Source organism: Lagenorhynchus albirostris, chromosome 2, assembly GCF_949774975.1.
Source record: "Lagenorhynchus albirostris chromosome 2, mLagAlb1.1, whole genome shotgun sequence".
Taxonomy (NCBI): Eukaryota; Metazoa; Chordata; class Mammalia; order Artiodactyla; family Delphinidae; genus Lagenorhynchus; species Lagenorhynchus albirostris.
Genome location: NC_083096.1, coordinates 149656022 through 149675567, shown reverse-complemented (window position 1 = coordinate 149675567; position 19546 = coordinate 149656022). Strand labels below are relative to the sequence as shown.

Here is a 19546-nt window from a genome sequence, read left to right as displayed (position 1 = left end):
TTGTGGAGCGTGGGCTCAGTAGTTGAGGCACGTGGGCTCAGCAGTTGTGGCTTGCGGGCTCTAGCACGCAGGCTCAGTAGTTGTGGCGCACGGGCTTAGTTGCTCCGCGGCGCGTGGGATCTTCCCAGGCCAGGGCTCGAACCCGTGTCCCCCGCATTGGCAGGCGGATTCTTAACCACTGTGCCACCAGGGAAGTCCCAGATCACTTGTCTTTTACCTTTTACTAAAGATTTTGTGGAGAGGAATGTGTGGGACGTTGCCTTCTCATCTAAGACGGAAAGTTTCCAAGGTTTCATCTATTAGGTATGACCTTTGCTATAGTTTTTGGTAGATAGCTCTTACCACACTGAGATTCAATTTTCTCAAACTTTCTTTCTATTAAGATCATATATGTGCATTGCTAGATGGCACATTATTCCTTTTACACACTGCTAGACTCAATTTGCTAATATTTTGTGTAGAATTTTTGCATCTGTGTTCATGAGTAAGATTGCTATATAACTTCTCTAGAGCCTCACTTACAGCTGGGGGCAGGGAATCAGAGAACGCAGTTCCCAACCTACAACTTAAACTTGGAACTGCTTTCTAAAACAACAAGTTGGCTGCATCTTCTATCTCTTAACTACGCACCTCTTTCTAGTTCTACACATCAGCCATTTGTCTTTGAAATCCCACATACTTACCCTTATTTAAGTAAAACCTCAAAAGACTCCACTACCAATTCTCAAGTGTTTCTCTCCACGAAAGTCTTTGCCAAGACACAAAAGATTTCCTTAAACTGGGGAGGAATGTGTATGTGTGTACCATGCATGCCCATCCTCCCATATACTCGTTGGTCCCCCAACGTATGTGGTGCCTTTGTACCTGCCAACAAAAACCTGTCTTCCATTGTAGAGAATGACCCCTAAACATGTTCTTACTGGGTAAAAGCTCCTGACAAGAAAATAAAAGGTGGGACTTCCCTGGTGGCGTAGTGGTTAAGAATCCACCTGCCAACGTAGGGGACCCGGGCTCGAGCCCTGGTCTGGGAAGATCCCACACGTCGCCGAGCAACTAAGCCCGTGCGCCACAACTACTGAGCCTGAGGGCCACAACTACTGAAGCCCCCGCGCCTAGAGCCGGTGCGCCACAACAAGAGAAGCCACCTCAAGGAGAAGCCCGCGCACTGCAACAAAGAGTAGCCCCTCTGCTTACCACAACTCGAGAAGGCCCGTGCACAGTAACAAAGACCCAATGCTGCCATAAATAAATAAATAGATTTCTTTTTAATTTTTTTAAAAAGAAAATAAAACATTAATTTTTTGTTTTTCAAACAGATAATACTGTTAATATTTCTCACGTAGTCTACACTGCATTCTGGTATGCAGATGAGCTAGTCAGGGAAACAACTGTGCCCTCGAAGTAGGTGGTGAGTCCAGCGGCACTTGACTCTGCAGCTGGAGGGACAGCTCATTTCTAAGCCCCGTCTTCCATGCAGCAAGCACTTGTGTCTACCCGCTGTCGTATCACACCACATTACCTGCCCGCTACCAGCTCTGCCTGTCTGGGGTTCTTTTCTCTTTACAAAAATATTCAGTCCTCTGCCATCTTCCCAGGCTCTCCCACAGCCCACCGACCCCTTTTATAGCACTTGTCACCAAACTGTTCACCGGGCACAAGACGCGTCCTATGCAGGTTGGACAAAAGGCTGAGTCAATGCTAGATGGAATGAATGACTGCGAAGCAGCCACAGAAAATGCCCTCTTTAAATTCTAGTCCCCTCCTCCTTCCTAACCGAATCTTTCCCTCCTTTTGCTTCCACCGCTTCCTAGCTGTGGTACCTTATGGCAAGTGCTTTACCTCTCTGTGCCTCATTCCCTCAAATGTCCAATAGGGATAAGTCATCATGCTGTTGCAAAATGAAGCTCCTTGGTCACAGGGATCGTCACTGGGACTCTGAACGGAGAGCCCTCAGCACAGAGCCTAGGCAAACAAGGCCTCAATAAGGGTCCGTCAGAAAGGAAAGTTTCTCTAAACTGCTGTCGACCTTGCCTCCTTTCTCATTTTCTGCTACACATCCCCACCCACTTGCTCTGTCTCCCCCTCACCCCTTGTCTTTCCCCATCCTGTCTCCCTGTGAAGACCCGCCGTCCTTCCCTCCTCCAGGAAACCTTCTAGATTCCTCAAAGCCCTTTGGCGGCCCTACCTCTGTGGGGCCTCCAGCTCTTTTCAGCCTCTAAGCCTCCAACCTTCTTCCTCCGGCTCTGGCTGGTTCTGTGAATCCCAGGGGGCCTCGGCCTCCTCCTCCCTCTCCCCTTTAACTACGAGCTCCAGAAGGGCAGGACTGAGGGGTCCCCGGCCCAGCTCCCCCCACGCCTGGCACAGTGCTGGCCAGTAAGAGGTGCTAAGAAAGGTCGATAAAGAGTTGGAGGGGAGGGGGTGCTGCTTCCTTGCGAGGGCGAGGGCGGGGAGTGGAGCGGCGGGCCTCTCCAGCGCCCCTGCCTTCCCCAACCAACGAGCTGATCAAGGACCTGGTCAACTACGACGTGTGCCCGGCGCTTCTCAAGGGCCTCGTGGCGCTGCTGATACCATCCTTCAAGGAGACCAGCAAACAGCAGTCCCAGATCGTCAGCCGTAGGGATCCGCTGCGATCAGGGTGGTGGACCTCGACGGGACAGGGTGGAAGACGAGGACGAGCGGTCCTCCAGTCTCACGGCCACTCCTCCATTTTCCAGACTCTTCGGTTCTGCAGCTCACCGCCCACCTGCCGTGGTTCTTGCAGCAGGCCGCGGCCGCCAAGGCCATCAGGTAAGCGGACAGCAGGTAGTGGGCAGATGAGGCAAGCCAGGCCCAGGCGCTGCCCGCGGGCCCCCAAGAGTGCTCCGGCCGCCGGAGGGTCCCACGGGGCCGCCGCAGCATGAATCCCACCCCCACCCCACGCCACCCCCGCCCAGGATCCTGGCGCGAGGCAACACGAGCCTGGCCGAGGAGATGCTGCACCTGCGCGTGGTGCACAGCCTCATGGCCGCCATGGGCAACGTGGACCACAGCAACGGCCAGAGGCAGGCCAGCCTCACGCTAGAGGTGCGCTGGGCGGCCGGGTGGCGGGCGGCAGGGCGGCGCGGCAGGCACAGCGCGTGGGCACGGCAGTCACGCCCCCTCGCCCGCCCACGCAGTACTTTGTGCAGTTATTCCCAGTGGCGGAGGAGCACGTGCGCAGGTCCATGGGGGAGGAACTCTACAAGCTCTTCCGTGTAAGAGCTCCCGCCCCGCCGCGCCCCGCGGGACACAACAGTGCCCCTGTGCACAGCCCAGCGCACGGCCCCTCCCCCTGTACACCCCACACACAGATCGGCCTCGGGGCCGGCGGCGGGAGGGACTGCCCCGGCTTGGGCTTGTCCACCTGGCATCCTTCCGTCCCCTTTCCTGCCCTTCCAGTCGGGCTAAGAGCCTGACCGCAGCCTGCAACCTCCATGTGCCCACGCCCAACTCCAAGTCCAGGCTGCCCTGGCATCCAGCCCAGTTCCCCTTGCTCCTGTCCTCAGGGCAACGCCGAGGACTTGTACGTGAAAATAGATAGCATTCAGGCGGACATATTGGCGGCCAACGAAGTCAATGTCACCAAAGGTGAGTGGGGTGTGAGGGGGCCTGGAGCAGAGGGGCGGCGGCACCCACACTCAGGCTCATCTCCCTGTCCCCAGAGCTGCATCTCAGTGGCCTCTCCGACAGCACCATGAGCTTTTACTTTGGCCATTGTAATCAGGGTCAGGTGGCCTACGTCACACACTTCCAGAGGGAGGCTGTGGGAGAAAAGGAGCAACAGAGCCCCCAAGGCAAGCCAGGAAGCCCAGGCTGTGTGGCAGGGAAGCCTGGCAGGAGGAAGGAGCCAGGGCCAAGCTCCGGTTGACTCTTCTTGGCCCTTGGTGGGAGGCTGGGGATCTGCCCGCCAGAAGGGGAAAAGGAGAGCTGCCTGGGAAGGGTTCAATAAACAAACGGTCTTGCTATCTATCTGGTATCCGTGTGTGGAGGGCAGAGGGCGATCTAGTGAGAGTTATGATGACGGGTCGGGATGCCTCTGCTCACCAAGGAAAAACGCTGGTCTGAGGGGAAGGACCACCAACGTCGCAGAAGATTCAAGGGCACAGCCTGTGGAGCGGGCCTTACCTCAGCTCCCTGCTGGCCCCTGCGCTCTCCCCTCCAGGACACCACACCCACCTGGTTTTTCTCCTGCCTCTCCGGTTGCTTCCTTTCATTCTCTTTTGCTGATTCCTCCTCTTCAACCCAGCTGCCTTCAAGGTGGAGTGAGGCAGGACTCTGACCTGGAGCCTCTTCCCTACCTTTACACCCTGGTGATTCCATTGCTTTAAATACCACTTCTGTGCAACGACTCCCACGTTTCTGTTTCCAGCTAAACATTTCTACCTCATGGTGTTGTCGACGTAAAATTTAATCAGTCGATCTAAGAAAGCAATGGAAAATTTTATTCGAGCCAAATTGCGGCGTATATAAGCCGGGAACAGCCTCTCGGAAAGCTCCAAGTACTGTTCTGCCTGTGAGAGGTCAAAGCACAGTTATCCAGGGCTTTGTTCGTTAAATGACGTACACAGTGACATTCACACAATCCACATCGACACCTACAAAGCAAGTAATGGGTCAGGGGTCATCAGGGCCCCTTACAAGATCAAGGAGGAAGGTTATCTCCTAAGGAGTTATCTTGTTGATACTAGGAGAAGGTTGCTCTTTACAGTTGACCAGGTATTTCTGCCGACCAGGAGGTGGGTCGATGCATGGTGCAGATACGCAATGCACAGTAGAGGGAAGAGAGGAGGCCAAAGGGCAGAGAAAATTATTTATGTTCAAATTTTCCTTGACTCGCTTTAGAATATGCATTTGTATCTCATCAGTGTCCAAAGCTGAACTCCCAGTCCTGTGCCATCTTCCCCAACTCAACTGATGGCAACTCATCCTTCCTGCCACTCAGAACAAAATCGTGGTGTTCTCCTTGATGTCTCTCTTTAACCTCTGGATCCATCCTGTCTGTTGACTCTACCTTCCAAATATATCCAGGATCCAACTATGCCTCACTACCTCCATTGCTAATACTCGGGTCCAAGCCACCATCATCTCTCCTCTAGATGACTCTGCTTTCTGCCCCATTCTCTTTGTCAGCACAGCAGCCAGAGTGGTCCTTGTAAACTTCAGATTCTGTCACTCTGCTCAGAACCTTGCAGAGCTCTCCATTTCACTGAGTAAAGCCCAAGCCCTTACTGTTACGGCCTCCAGGGTGATCTAGGCTCCCATGACTTCTGAACTCTCTCCTACTTCTCTCTCTCTTCTTCACTGGGCACCAGACACATTGGCTGTGTGGTTCTTGAAGTTGACAAAACAAGCTCCCGCTTTAGGGCTTTTGTGCAGACTTTTCTGCTGAACACTTGAGAGAGGTCCTCTTCCTAGAACCCTCACCCCAGGTGTCTGCATGGCTAACTCCATGACCTCCTTTCAACTCTTTACACAAAAGGCATATTCTCAGGACTTACCTGGTGGTGCAGTGGATAAGACTCCGTGCTCCCAATACAGAGGGCCAGGGTTCGATCCCTGGTCAGGGAACTAGATCCCACGTGCATGCCACAACTAAGGAACTGGTGAGCCACAACTAAGGAGCCCACCAGCCGCAACTAAGACCCGATGCAACCAAATAAATAAATAATTTTTTTAAAAAACAAAGTTATCTTCTCGGGGGGGGTTACCCTATTTTAAGTCGCGTCCCACACTACCGACCCCTATATTCTGACCCCGAACCCCTACCACTGTTGGTTTTTCCATAGCACTTATTTATGTGTTATTTATTTATTGGGTGTCTCCCCACCTGAATGTAAGCTCCAGCAGGGCAGGGATATTTGTTTTCATTACTGATATGTCCCAAATGCTGAGAACAATGCCTGGCACATATGAATGAACGACAGAGTTACTGTGAGGGCACTGTCCCTCAAAGTCAGAAGACATGAAGTCTGAGGACATGAAGTCAGATGGCAGTAATTCTCCAGGGTGCCACAAGAGGGCATCACCGGCCCTGATCTTGTTGGTCAGAGGCAGCCTAACTTACCCCAAACTGGGATTTTGAGCCTCAGCTTTCCTCTATTTGGGCGGAGGGAGGAGAGAAAAGTTAAGGAAATATCGGTATGTTTTCCATAAAGCTAAATGGATATCCTGTTTTAAAGACGTGTCCTGTTCTTTGGTGTCAAGTCACTCTTACTGTTTTTAGTCTTGGAATGGCCTTTTTGTAGAATCATGATTTTAAAAATTAGTACCGCAAAATTTTTTTGGAAATTTTAATAATTGGAAAATCCAAAACTCTGGAAACCACTGGTCTAAGACGATAACTCTTTAATAACAATGGAGCTTTAAAAAATGAAATCTTAAGGGACTTCCCTGGTGGTCCAGGGGCTAAGACTCCACGCTACCAATGCAGAGGGGCCCAGGTTCGATCCCTGGTCAGGGACCTAGATCCCACATGCTGCAACTAAGGGTTCTCATGCCGTAGCTAAAGATCATGCGTGCCGCAGTTCAGACCTGGCTCAGCCAAATAAATAAATTTTTTCAGAATAAATAAATAAAAAGGAAATCTTAAGTATAATTCAAATATCCAAAACAAATATACGTTACATGAAATTTATTACTATACATTTATTCTCCCCCAACTTGTTATTTCCGAAAGTTCAGAACTACAACAAGTTGAAAGAATGAGTACCTATGACACATTTTCTTTCTCTCTCTCTGTTTACTGGGCTTTTTGAAAGTTTCAGATGTCATGACATTTCACTGCTAAATATTTCACATTACGTGTCTACTAAGAATAAGGCCGTTCTCCTACATAATTACTATATCAGTATTGTGGTAGTGTGAGTCGTAGCCTCCAAATACATCCACATCCTGATCCCAGGAACCTGTAGATATGTTACTTCACACGGTAAAAGGGATTGTGCAGGTGTGATTAAGGATCTTGAGATGGGGAGATTCTCCTGGATTATCTAGGTTGGCCCCAGGTAATTACGAGGCTCTTTATATGGCAGGAGGATCCAGAGTTAGGGGATGACACGACAGAAGCAAGAGATTTGGACTGCAAGGAGGGGGTCACAGGCCAAGGAATGAAGCCAGCTTTCTTAAAGGCAAGGGAACAGATTCTCCCTTGAAGCCTCTAGAAAGAATGCAGCCCTGTCAACACCTTAATTCTAGACTCCTGCCGTCCAGAAGTTGTTTTAAGTCACTAAGCGTGTGATAATTTGTTACAGCAGCAAGGAAACAAATACAATTATTAATTGAATACTGTCACGTGAAATAGAGTACATACTAAAATGTCCACAAAGGCACCAAAAGTGTACCTTCTGCTTTCTTCCTGCCTTCCTTTCCTTGGTGTGTTATTGGGTTTTGTTCAGGATCCAGTTAAGGTTTGTATATTGCATTGGATTGTCATGCAGTATAAGCTTTTTCTTGTCTGTTTAATTTATGTATTGTATTTATTTTGGGCTGTGTTGGGCCTTCGTTGCTGCGTGCAGACTTTCTCTAGTTGCGTGGAGCAGGGGCTGCTCTCCGTTGCGGTGCGCGGGCTTCTCACTGCGGTGGCTTCTCTTGTTGCCGAGCACGGGCTCCAGGTGCCCGGGCTTCAGTGCTTGTGGCACTCGGGCTCAGTAGTTGTGGGGCCCAGGCTTAGTTGCTCCGCGGAATGGGGGATATTCCGGGACCAGGACTCGAACCCGTGTCCCCTGCAGTGAGAGGCGGATTCTTAACCCCTGTACCACCAGGGAAGCCCTAAGCTTACTTCTAAAATTAAAATTTAGAGCAATTACTTGCGGTCTTCATCCACATTAGAAACTGGAAAACTACAGATGATCTTGAGCATTGCCTTTCCTTTTTTTTTTTTCTTTTTTCTTTTTTTTCTTTCCGCCGCGCCGAGTGGCCTGCTGGGTTTCAGTTCCCCAACCGGGATCAAACCCGCGCCCCCTGCCGTGGAAGCGTGGAGCCCTAACCACTGGTCCAGGGATTGCCCGGGAATTCCTCGAATTTCTTATTTTTAACAGTTCTAGTTTGAAGGCTAAACTACCTCATCAGAAAGTGTATATTTGAATGTTTATCATACAAACATCGACCAACTATACTTCAATTTTTTTGAAGCTTTTACAGAAGCCAAGTTACACAAGTGCAGCAGTTAGAACCACAATCCCAGAGAGGTGGGTCTCCCCGGAGGTGCTCACGTACTGCCTTGAACAATCCTTTGCAAACACATGTGCCCAAGCCTGAACTTGAATTCACGACCTAACCAAAGCCAGGTTAAGCGGATAATCTACAGCGAGCAACCGTCTACTGGACGACTGACTGCTCTGTGCCAGGCCGCGTGCCGTGCACGAGAAGCAGTTCAACTTTATTATGCCTGGTGGTCTCCAAAAAGATAAACCCGAAGCGCTAGGAACAAAGCGCGTTTTTAAGCTCTGTGAGTATTTGAATTCCTTATAACTTGTGGGGCCGCTCGCGCTTAGAAAGTGGGGGGTCACTTCTCTTGCGCCTCTTTCTCTTCCTTCCCCGACGCTGCCTTCCTCAAACCAGGAAGGATACCTCCTCCTCAGAACACCATGAGCACTCCACGAGCACCAGTTGCCCCGTCCACACGAAGCTCGCCTCCTGAAGACAACCTCAGAGAAACATGACACAACACCTTGCTCTCACCGAGGACTGCAGTTGTTTACGAGCAACGGTCAAAAACTGCAAAAACAGCACGCCACTGCGTTATACCGCTCCGCCAACCAGGTTAATTCCAGGCGCTTGCCAGGATTCCGAAATCACACGTACGTCACACTAAGAAAGCATCACAAAAACGGCCTACAGCTAAGTCAAAACAGGGTTACCACTTTCCGCAGCGTGTAACACTACCAGCACAGATCCACCAAAACGCAAGACGTTCTTTTCTTTGCACAAATTTATTAGCCTTGTATAAAACAAGGCCTCAAAAAATTGGGTAGAAACTCGGAATTGTTTCTCTCCACGGAAATCTTTAGTAAAAGGCGAAAGATTTATGCGTTCTGAAGAGAAACCAGAGTATGCCATCATAGCCGCTCACACAGTCCTCGGCTAACTGGAAGTCCCAAGGCACCAACGGTAACTATTTACCCGCAAACAACGAGTGAGTTCTGCAATTATTTCACACACTTCTGTGAAAATATCCTGATTTCGAGTGGGGGCGGGAGTCAAAAGAAATAGAAGGCTAGAGCCTTTTGAAAGTAGGCAAGATCCCGATGGCAATGCATTGTGGGTATGTAAATGAAGCTGAGTCACCAACCTCGCGCTTCGGCAAATGCCTTCCTTTATTAGTTTTCCTGCTCGGTCTAGAGCCACCACCAGGGGGCGAAGCAGAAACCAGATAGGAATATAGTCGCCGAGTCCAACCAGAAAGTCTGTTTTATTTTGTTTTGTTTTTATTAAGGGACGACATTTATTCCTTTTGCAAATGTTACAGTAACACCAGGGGGAAGGAAATGGTTTTAGCAGTTAGGGAAAAGAAAAGTGCAAATCTGGGGTTTGGCCGTTAAAAGTCATTTACAACAATGTGCGGGGAGGGAAGAAAAGAAGTTGTTTCACATCACAGGCCTCCCCACAACCCCAAAGCTTAATACTTGCTTACAAGTCAAAAAAGAGACAGTTGATTCACAAGCTGGAGGCTGGAACTTGAGTAAGACATTTAGAAAAACCTAGACAAGGGCAGTGTCCTCCCCCGCCCAGGTGCCACTGCAGGCACAGCACAAGAGACTACAAACAGCAGGGGAACGTGGACACTCAGGGTTTGGGAGTGTAGGCACCCCCACCTCTGGCTCAGGGATTTGGGGAGTAAACATAACCTACTTGGAGAAGAATTGGGGAAGACAACCAGCAAACTGCCTTCTGCGTGGCTGGGAAAGGGAAGGAGGTAGGGCCAGGGGCAGGAGAATTTCACATCACTAACCTAACTTGGGAAACTGCAAGGGACCATCTTCAACTGGCCTTAAGAGCAAGAGCAGATGGATGATGGTGTTGCCGAAATATCAGCTTGCCTGTGCACCAATGCCGAACAGAAATACGGAGACAGAGATTTTGGAGGAAGAGAGAGATGGCTTTATTTTTCTGCCAGGCAGAAAGGAAGACACAGCAGGCTAGTGCCTGAAGAACTGTGCCCCCATCTCCTTCGGGAATCGGAAAAGATTTTATAAATAAATAAAATATAAATAAATAGATTATAAATAAATAGATTTTTTTATTTTTTTAAAAAGAAAATAAAACATTAATTTTTTGTTTTTCAAACAAATACCGTTAATATTTCTCACGTAGTCTACACTGCATTCTGGTATGCAGATGAGCTAGTCAGGGAAACAACTGTGCCCTCGAAGTAGGTGGTGAGGCCAGCGGCACTTGACTCTGCAGCTGGGGGGACAGCTCATTTCTAAGCCCCGTCTTCCATGCAGCAAGCACTTGTGTCTACCCGCTGTCGTATCACACCACATTACCTGCCCGCTTCCAGCTCTGCCTGTCTGGAGTTCTTCTCTCTTTACAAAAATATTCAGTCCTCTGCCATCTTCCCAGGCTCTCCCACAGCCCACCGACCCCTTTTATAGCACTTGTCACCAAACTGTTCACCGGGCACAAGACGCGTCCTATGCAGGTTGGACAAAAGGCTGAGTCAATGCTGGATGGAATGAATGACTGCGAAGCAGCCACAGAAAATGCCCTCTTTAAATTCTAGTCCCCTCCTCCTTCCTAACCGAATCTTTCCCTCCTTTTGCTTCCACCGCTTCCTAGCTGTGGTACCTTATGGCAAGTGCTTTACCTCTCTGTGCCTCATTCCTTCAAATGTCCAATAGGGATAAGTCATCATGCTGTTGCAAAATGAAGCTCCTTGGTCACAGGGATCGTCACTGGGACACTGAACAGAGAGCCCTCTGCACAGAGCCTCGGCAAACAAGGCCTCAATAAGGGTCCGTCAGAAAGGAAAGTTTCTCTAAACTGCTGTCAGCCTCGCCTCCTTTCTCATTTTCTGCTACACATCCCCACCCACTTGCTCTGTCTCCCCCTCACCCCTTGTCTTTCCCCATCCTGTCTCCCTGTGAAGACCCGCCGTCCTTCCCTCCTCCAGGAAACCTTCTAGATTCCTCAAAGCCCTTTGGCGGCCCTACCTCTGTGGGGCCTCCAGCTCTTTTCAGCCTCTAAGCCTCCAACCTTCTTCCTCCGGCTCTGGCTGGTTCTGTGAGTCCCAGGGGGCCTCGGCCTCCTCCTCCCTCTCCCCTTTAATATGAGCTCCAGAAGGGCAAGACTGAGGGGTCCCCGGCCCAGCTCCCCCACGCCTGGCACAGTGCTGGCCAGTAAGAGGTGCTAAGAAAGGTCGATAAAGAGTTGGAGGGGAGGGGGTGCTGCTTCCTTGCGAGGGCGAGGGCGGGGAGTGGAGCGGCGGGCCTCTCCAGCGCCCCTGCCTTCCCCAGCCATCGAGCTGATCAAGGACCTGGTCAACTACGACGTGTGCCCGGCGCTGCTCAAGGGCCTCGTGGCGCTGCTGATACCGTCCTTCAAGGAGACCAGCAAACAGCAGTCCCAGATCGTCAGCGGTAAGGATCCACTGCGATCGGGGTGGTGGACCCCGACGGGGCAGGGTGGAAGACGAGGACGAGGGCTCCTCCAGCCTCACGGCCACTCCTCCCTCTTCCAGACTCTTCGGTTCTGCAGCTCACCGCCCACCGGCCGTGGTTCTTGCAGCAGGCCGCGGCCGCCAAGGCCACCAGGTAAGCGGGCAGCAGGTAGTGGGCAGATGCGGCAAGCCAGGCCCAGGCGCTGCCCGCGGGCCCCCAAGAGTGCTCCGGCCGCCGGAGGGTCCCACGGGGCCGCCGCAGCATGAATCCCACCCCCACCCCACGCCACCCCCGCCCAGGATCCTGGCGCGAGGCAACACGAGCCTGGCCGAGGAGATGCTGCACCTGCGCGTGGTGCACAGCCTCATGGCCGCCATGGGCAACGTGGACCACAGCAACGGCCAGAGGCAGGCCAGCCTCACGCTAGAGGTGCGCTGGGCGGCCGGGTGGCGGGCGGCAGGGCGGCGCGGCAGGCACAGCGCGTGGGCACGGCAGTCACGCCCCCTCGCCCGCCCACGCAGTACTTTGTGCAGTTATTCCCAGTGGCGGAGGAGCACGTGCGCAGGTCCATGGGGGAGGAACTCTACAAGCTCTTCCGTGTAAGTGCTCCCGCCCCGCCGCGCCCCGCGGGACACAACAGTGCCCCTGTGCACAGCCCAGCGCACGGCCCCTCCCCCTGTACACCCCACACACAGATCGGCCTCGGGGCCGGCGGCGGGAGGGACTGCCCCGGCTTGGGCTTGTCCACCTGGCATCCTTCCGTCCCCTTTCCTGCCCTTCCAGTCGGGCTAAGAGCCTGACCGCAGCCTGCAACCTCCATGTGCCCACGCCCAACTCCAAGTCCAGGCTGCCCTGGCATCCAGCCCAGTTCCCCTTGCTCCTGTCCTCAGGGCAACGCCGAGGACTTGTACGTGAAAATAGATAGCATTCAGGCGGACATCTTGGCGGCCAACGAAGTCAATGTCACCAAAGGTGAGTGGGGTGTGAGGGGGCCTGGAGCAGAGGGGCGGCGGCACCCACACTCAGGCTCATCTCCCTGTCCCCAGAGCTGCATCTCAGTGGCCTCTCCGACAGCACCATGAGCTTTTACTTTGGCCATTGTAATCAGGGTCAGGTGGCCTACGTCACACACTTCCAGAGGGAGGCTGTGGGAGAAAAGGAGCAACAGGGCCCCCAAGGCAAGCCAGGAAGCCCAGGCTGTGTGGCAGGGAAGCCTGGCAGGAGGAAGGAGCCAGGGCCAAGCTCCGGTTGACTCTTCTTGGCCCTTGGTGGGAGGCTGGGGATCTGCCCGCCAGAAGGGGAAAAGGAGAGCTGCCTGGGAAGGGTTCAATAAACAAACGGTCTTGCTATCTATCTGGTATCCGTGTGTGGAGGGCAGAGGGCGATCTAGTGAGAGTTATGATGACGGGTCGGGATGCCTCTGCTCACCAAGGAAAAACGCTGGTCTGAGGGGAAGGACCACCAACGTCGCAGAAGATTCAAGGGCACAGCCTGTGGAGCGGGCCTTACCTCAGCTCCCTGCTGGCCCCTGCGCTCTCCCCTCCAGGACACCACACCCACCTGGTTTTTCTCCTGCCTCTCCGGTTGCTTCCTTTCATTCTCTTTTGCTGATTCCTCCTCTTCAACCCAGCTGCCTTCAAGGTGGAGTGAGGCAGGACTCTGACCTGGAGCCTCTTCCCTGCCTTTACACCCTGGTGATTCCATTGCTTTAAATACCACTTCTGTGCAACGACTCCCACGTTTCTGTTTCCAGCTAAACATTTCTACCTCATGGTGTTGTCGACGAAAAATTTAATCAGTCGATCTAAGAAAGCAATGGAAAATTTTATTCGAGCCAAATTGCGGCGTATATAAGCCGGGAACAGCCTCTCGGAAAGCTCCAAGTACTGTTCTGCCTGTGAGAGGTCAAAGCACAGTTATCCAGGGCTTTGTACGTTAAATGACGTACACAGTGACATTCACACAATCCACATCGACACCTACAAAGCAAGTAATGGGTCATGGGTCATCAAGGCCCCTTACAAGATCAAGGAGGAAAGTTATCTCCTAAGGAGTTATCTTGTTGATACTAGGAGAAGGTTGCTCTTTACAGTTGACCAGGTATTTCTGCCCACCGGGAGGTGGGTCGATGCATGGTGCAGATACGCAATGCACAGTAGAGGGAAGAGAGGAGGCCAAAGGGCAGAGAAAATTATTTATGTTCAAATTTTCCTTGACTCGCTTTAGAATATGCATTTGTATCTCATCAGTGTCCAAAGCTGAACTCCCAGTCCTGTGCCATCTTCCCCAACTCAACTGATGGCAACTCATCCTTCCTGCCACTCAGAACAAAATCGTGGTGTTCTCCTTGATGTCTCTCTTTAACCTCTGGATCCATCCTGTCTGTTGACTCTACCTTCCAAATATATCCAGGATCCAACTATGCCTCACTACCTCCATTGCTAATACTCGGGTCCAAGCCACCATCATCTCTCCTCTAGATGACTCTGCTTTCTGCCCCATTCTCTTTGTCAGCACAGCAGCCAGAGTGGTCCTTGTAAACTTCAGATTCTGTCACTCTGCTCAGAACCTTGCAGAGCTCTCCATTTCACTGAGTAAAGCCCAAGCCCTTACTGTTACGGCCTCCAGGGTGATCTAGGCTCCCATGACTTCTGAACTCTCTCCTACTTCTCTCTCTCTTCTTCACTGGGCACCAGACACATTGGCTGTGTGGTTCTTGAAGTTGACAAAACAAGCTCCCGCTTTAGGGCTTTTGTGCAGACTTTTCTGCTGAACACTTGAGAGAGGTCCTCTTCCTAGAACCCTCACCCCAGGTGTCTGCATGGCTAACTCCATGACCTCCTTTCAACTCTTTACACAAAAGGCATATTCTCAGGACTTACCTGGTGGTGCAGTGGATAAGACTCCGTGCTCCCAATACAGAGGGCCAGGGTTCGATCCCTGGTCAGGGAACTAGATCCCACGTGCATGCCACAACTAAGGAACTGGTGAGCCACAACTAAGGAGCCCACCAGCCGCAACTAAGACCCGATGCAACCAAATAAATAAATAATTTTTTTAAAAAACAAAGTTATCTTCTCGGGGGGGGTTACCCTATTTTAAGTCGCGTCCCACACTACCGACCCCTATATTCTGACCCCGAACCCCTACCACTGTTGGTTTTTCCATAGCACTTATTTATGTGTTATTTATTTATTGGGTGTCTCCCCACCTGAATGTAAGCTCCAGCAGGGCAGGGATATTTGTTTTCATTACTGATATGTCCCAAATGCTGAGAACAATGCCTGGCACATATGAATGAACGACAGAGTTACTGTGAGGGCACTGTCCCTCAAAGTCAGAAGACATGAAGTCTGAGGACATGAAGTCAGATGGCAGTAATTCTCCAGGGTGCCACAAGAGGGCATCACCGGCCCTGATCTTGTTGGTCAGAGGCAGCCTAACTTACCCCAAACTGGGATTTTGAGCCTCAGCTTTCCTCTATTTGGGCGGAGGGAGGAGAGAAAAGTTAAGGAAATATCGGTATGTTTTCCATAAAGCTAAATGGATATCCTGTTTTAAAGACGTGTCCTGTTCTTTGGTGTCAAGTCACTCTTACTGTTTTTAGTCTTGGAATGGCCTTTTTGTAGAATCATGATTTTAAAAATTAGTACCGCAAAATTTTTTTGGAAATTTTAATAATTGGAAAATCCAAAACTCTGGAAACCACTGGTCTAAGACGATAACTCTTTAATAACAATGGAGCTTTAAAAAATGAAATCTTAAGGGACTTCCCTGGTGGTCCAGGGGCTAAGACTCCACGCTACCAATGCAGAGGGGCCCAGGTTCGATCCCTGGTCAGGGACCTAGATCCCACATGCTGCAACTAAGGGTTCTCATGCCGTAGCTAAAGATCATGCGTGCCGCAGTTCAGACCTGGCTCAGCCAAATAAATAAATTTTTTCAGAATAAATAAATAAAAAGGAAATCTTAAGTATAATTCAAATATCCAAAACAAATATACGTTACATGAAATTTATTACTATACATTTATTCTCCCCCAACTTGTTATTTCCGAAAGTTCAGAACTACAACAAGTTGAAAGAATGAGTACCTATGACACATTTTCTTTCTCTCTCTCTGTTTACTGGGCTTTTTGGAAGTTTCAGATGTCATGACATTTCACTGCTAAATATTTCACATTACGTGTCTACTAAGAATAAGGCCGTTCTCCTACATAATTACTATATCAGTATTGTGGTAGTGTGAGTCGTAGCCTCCAAATACATCCACATCCTGATCCCAGGAACCTGTAGATATGTTACTTCACACGGTAAAAGGGATTGTGCAGGTGTGATTAAGGATCTTGAGATGGGGAGATTCTCCTGGATTATCTAGGTTGGCCCCAGGTAATTACGAGGCTCTTTATACGGCAGGAGGATCCAGAGTTAGGGGATGACACGACAGAAGCAAGAGATTTGGACTGCAAGGAGGGGGTCACAGGCCAAGGAATGAAGCCAGCTTTCTTAAAGGCAAGGGAACAGATTCTCCCTTGAAGCCTCTAGAAAGAATGCAGCCCTGTCAACACCTTAATTCTAGACTCCTGCCGTCCAGAAGTTGTTTTAAGTCACTAAGCGTGTGATAATTTGTTACAGCAGCAAGGAAACAAATACAATTATTAATTGAATACTGTCACGTGAAATAGAGTACACACTAAAATGTCCACAAAGGCACCAAAAGTGTACCTTCTGCTTTCTTCCTGCCTTCCTTTCCTTGGTGTGTTATTGGGTTTTGTTCAGGATCCAGTTAAGGTTTGTATATTGCATTGGATTGTCATGCAGTATATAAGCTTTTTCTTGTCTGTTTAATTTATGTACTGTATTTATTTTGGGCTGTGTTGGGTCTTCGTTGCTGCGTGCGGACTTTCTCTAGTTGCGTGGAGTGGCGGTTGCTCTCCGTTGCGGTGCGCGGGCTTCTCACTGCGGTGGCTTCTCTTGTTGCCGAGCACGGGCTCCAGGTGCCCGGGCTTCAGTGCTTGTGGCACTCGGGCTCAGTAGTTGTGGGGCCCGGGCTTAGTTGCTCCGCGCAATGGGGGATCTTCTGGGACCAGGACTCGAACCCGTGTCCCCTGCAGTGAGAGGCGGATCCTTAACCCCTGTACCACCAGGGAAGCCCTAAGCTTACTTCTAAAATTAAAATTTAGAGCAATTATTTGCGGTCTTGATCCACATTAGAAACTGGAAACAATCGCTGATCTTGAGCATTTCCTTTTCTTTTTCTTTTTCTTTTTCTTTTGGCCGCGCCGAGTGGCCTGCTGGGTTTCAGTTCCCCAACCAGGGATAGAACCCGCGCCCTCTGCCGTGGAAGCGTGGAGCCCTAACCACTGGACCGCCAGGGAATTCCTAGGATTTATTCTTAACAGTTCTACTTTTAAGGCTAAACTACCTCATCAGAAATTTTATATTTAAATATGTATCATACAAAAATCAACCAACTATACTTCAATTTTTTGGAAGCTTTTAGAAAAGCCAAGTTACACAAGTGCAGCAGTTAGAACCACAATCCCAGAGAGGTGGGCCTCGCCGGAGGTGCTCACGTACTGCCTTGAAAAAACCTTTGCAAACAGATGTGCCCAAGCCTGAACTTGAATTCAAGACCTAACCAAAGCCAGGTTAAGCGGATAATCTACAGCGAGCAACCGTCTACTGGACGACTGACTGCTCTGTGCCAGGCCACGTGCCGTGCACAAGAAGCAGTTCAACTGTATTATGCCTGGTGGTCTCCAACGTGCGAAGGTAAACCCGAAGCGCGAGGAACAAAGTGCGTTCTCCAGCTCTGTGAGTATTTGAATTCCTTATAACTGTGCGGCCGCTCGCGCGAAGAAAGCGGGGCTTACTTCTCCTGCGCCTCTTTCTTTCCCTTCCCGGGTGCCGCCTTCCTCAAGCCAGGATCGATACCTCCTCGCCAGAACACCACACGGACTCCGCGAGCACCAGCTGCGTCGTCCACACCTAAACCCGCCTCCTGAAGACAACCTCACAGAAACATGACACAACACCTTGCTCCCACTGAGAAACGCAGCTGTTTACGAGCAGCAGTCAAAACGCAAGCACGGCTCGCCACTGTTATTACACCGCTCCGCCAACCAGTTTAACTCCGGGCGCTTGCCCGGGGCGCGAAATCACACGGACTTCACGCTTCTCACCGCGAGAACACCAGCACATCCACCACACACGCGCAGACACGACAAACCGAAAAACAAATTCCTGGAGAAAAACGAACGCGGACTCGCTCTCCCAAAAACGGCCTACAACGAAAGCGCAACAGCGTTGATTACTTTTTCCATCGTATGGAACGCTGCCAGCCGGGACACACCAAAGCACAAAACATTCTCTCTTTTGCACCAACCTATTAACCTCGTAAAAACAAGGCCTCAAAAAATTCGATAGAAACTCGGAATTGTTTCTCTCCACGGAAATCTTTAGTAAAAGGCGAAAGATTTATGCGTTCTGAAGAGAAACCAGAGTATGCCGTCATAACCACTCACATAGTCCTCGGCTAACTGGAAGTCCCAAGGCACCAACGGTAACTATTTACCCGCAAACAACGAGTGAGTTCTGCAATTATTTCACACACTTCTGTGAAAATATCCTGATTCCGAGTGGGGGCGGGAGTCAAAAGAAATAGAAGGCTAGAGCCTTTTGAAAGTAGGCAAGATCCCGAATCCAATGCATTGTGGGTATGTAAATGAAGCTGAGTCACCAACCTCGCGCTTCGGCAAATGCCTTCCTTTATTAGCTTTCCTGCTCGGTCTAGAGCCACCACCAGGGGGCGTAGCAGAAACCAGATAGGAATATAGTCGCCGAGCCGAGCCAGAAAGTCTGTTTTATTTTGTTTTGTTTTATTAAGGGACGACATTTATTCCTTTTCCAAATGTTACAGTAAGACCAGGGGCAAGAAAATAGTTTTAGCACTTAGAGAAAAAAAAGTGCAAATCTGGAGTTTGGCCGTTAAAAGTTTTTTACAACACTGTGGGGGGAGGGAAGAAAAGAATTTGTTTCACATTACAGACCTCCCCCCAACCCCAAAGCTTAATACTTGCTTACAAGTCAAAAAAGAGACACAGTTGATTCACAAGCTGGAGGCTGGAACTTGAGTAAGACATTTAGAAAAACCTAGACAAGGGCAGTGTCCTCCCCCGCCCAGGTGCCACTGCAGGCACAGCACAAGAGACTACAAACAGCAGGGGAACGTGGACACTCAGAGTTTGGGAGTGTAGGCACCCCCACCTCTGGCTCAGGGATTTGGGGAGTAAACATAATCTACTTGGAGAAGAATTGGGGAAGACAACCAGCAAACTGCCTTCTGCGTGGCTGGGGACAGGGAAGGAGGTAGGGCCAGGGGCAGGAGAATTTCACATCACTAACCTAACTTGGGAAACTGCAAGGGACCATCTTCAACTGGCCTTAAGAGCAAGAGCAGATGGATGATGGTGTTGCCGAAATATCAGCTTGCCTGTGCACCAATGCCGAACAGAAATACGGAGACAGATTTTGGAGGAAGAGAGAGATGGCTTTATTTTTCTGCCAGGCAGAAAGGAAGACACAGCAGGCTAGTGCCTGAAGAACTGTGCCCCCATCTCCTTCGGGAATAGGAAAAAATTTTATATGTGGGGCTCGCAGTCTGGCATATATGATAAGGATCAAAATAGTGAAGGTCTTGCATTCTTCTTCTTCCTGCGTTATTTCCAAACAGTCACTGCTGGCATCAGGCAGCCCGGTAACTGCGTCGGTGCGTCTCGGGGCTGTTGGCCTGCGTGACCTTCTTTCTGAAATGCAAATGTTACAGGGGGTGATTTGCTACAAGGCAGTGCAGGATGTAATTCACATAGTGTTAAAGAGTCATAGGTTTGGGATGTCCCTGGTGGCACAGTGGTTAAGAATCCACCT

The 19546-nt window shown here is 50.4% G+C and overlaps 1 protein-coding gene and 2 non-coding genes across 3 annotated transcripts in view; 1 reads left to right on the top strand and 2 right to left on the bottom strand.

Moving 5' to 3' along the window:
• ARMH1 (armadillo like helical domain containing 1) overlaps positions 1–13268 on the top strand; it is an 85719-nt gene extending 72451 nt beyond the window's left edge. The window contains exons 14-24 of the mRNA XM_060141941.1: positions 2715–2787; positions 2934–3063; positions 3156–3233; positions 3525–3606; positions 11475–11597; positions 11699–11771; positions 11918–12047; positions 12140–12217; positions 12509–12590; positions 12665–12796; positions 13249–13268. Of these exons, the coding sequence (XP_059997924.1) occupies positions 2715–2787; positions 2934–3063; positions 3156–3233; positions 3525–3606; positions 11475–11597; positions 11699–11771; positions 11918–12047; positions 12140–12217; positions 12509–12590; positions 12665–12796; positions 13249–13268 (1001 nt within the window). The remainder of the gene's footprint in view (positions 1–2714; positions 2788–2933; positions 3064–3155; positions 3234–3524; positions 3607–11474; positions 11598–11698; positions 11772–11917; positions 12048–12139; positions 12218–12508; positions 12591–12664; positions 12797–13248) is intronic.
• LOC132516632 (U5 spliceosomal RNA) lies at positions 8954–9070 on the bottom strand. Its single transcript, XR_009539440.1, has one exon. It is a non-coding gene; the product is annotated as a U5 spliceosomal RNA (small nuclear RNA).
• A 4742-nt stretch (positions 13269–18010) lies between the features above and the next one.
• On the bottom strand, positions 18011–18126 carry LOC132516636 (U5 spliceosomal RNA). The gene has a single exon (XR_009539443.1). It is a non-coding gene; the product is annotated as a U5 spliceosomal RNA (small nuclear RNA).
• Between the last annotated feature and the right edge of the window lie 1420 nt (positions 18127–19546).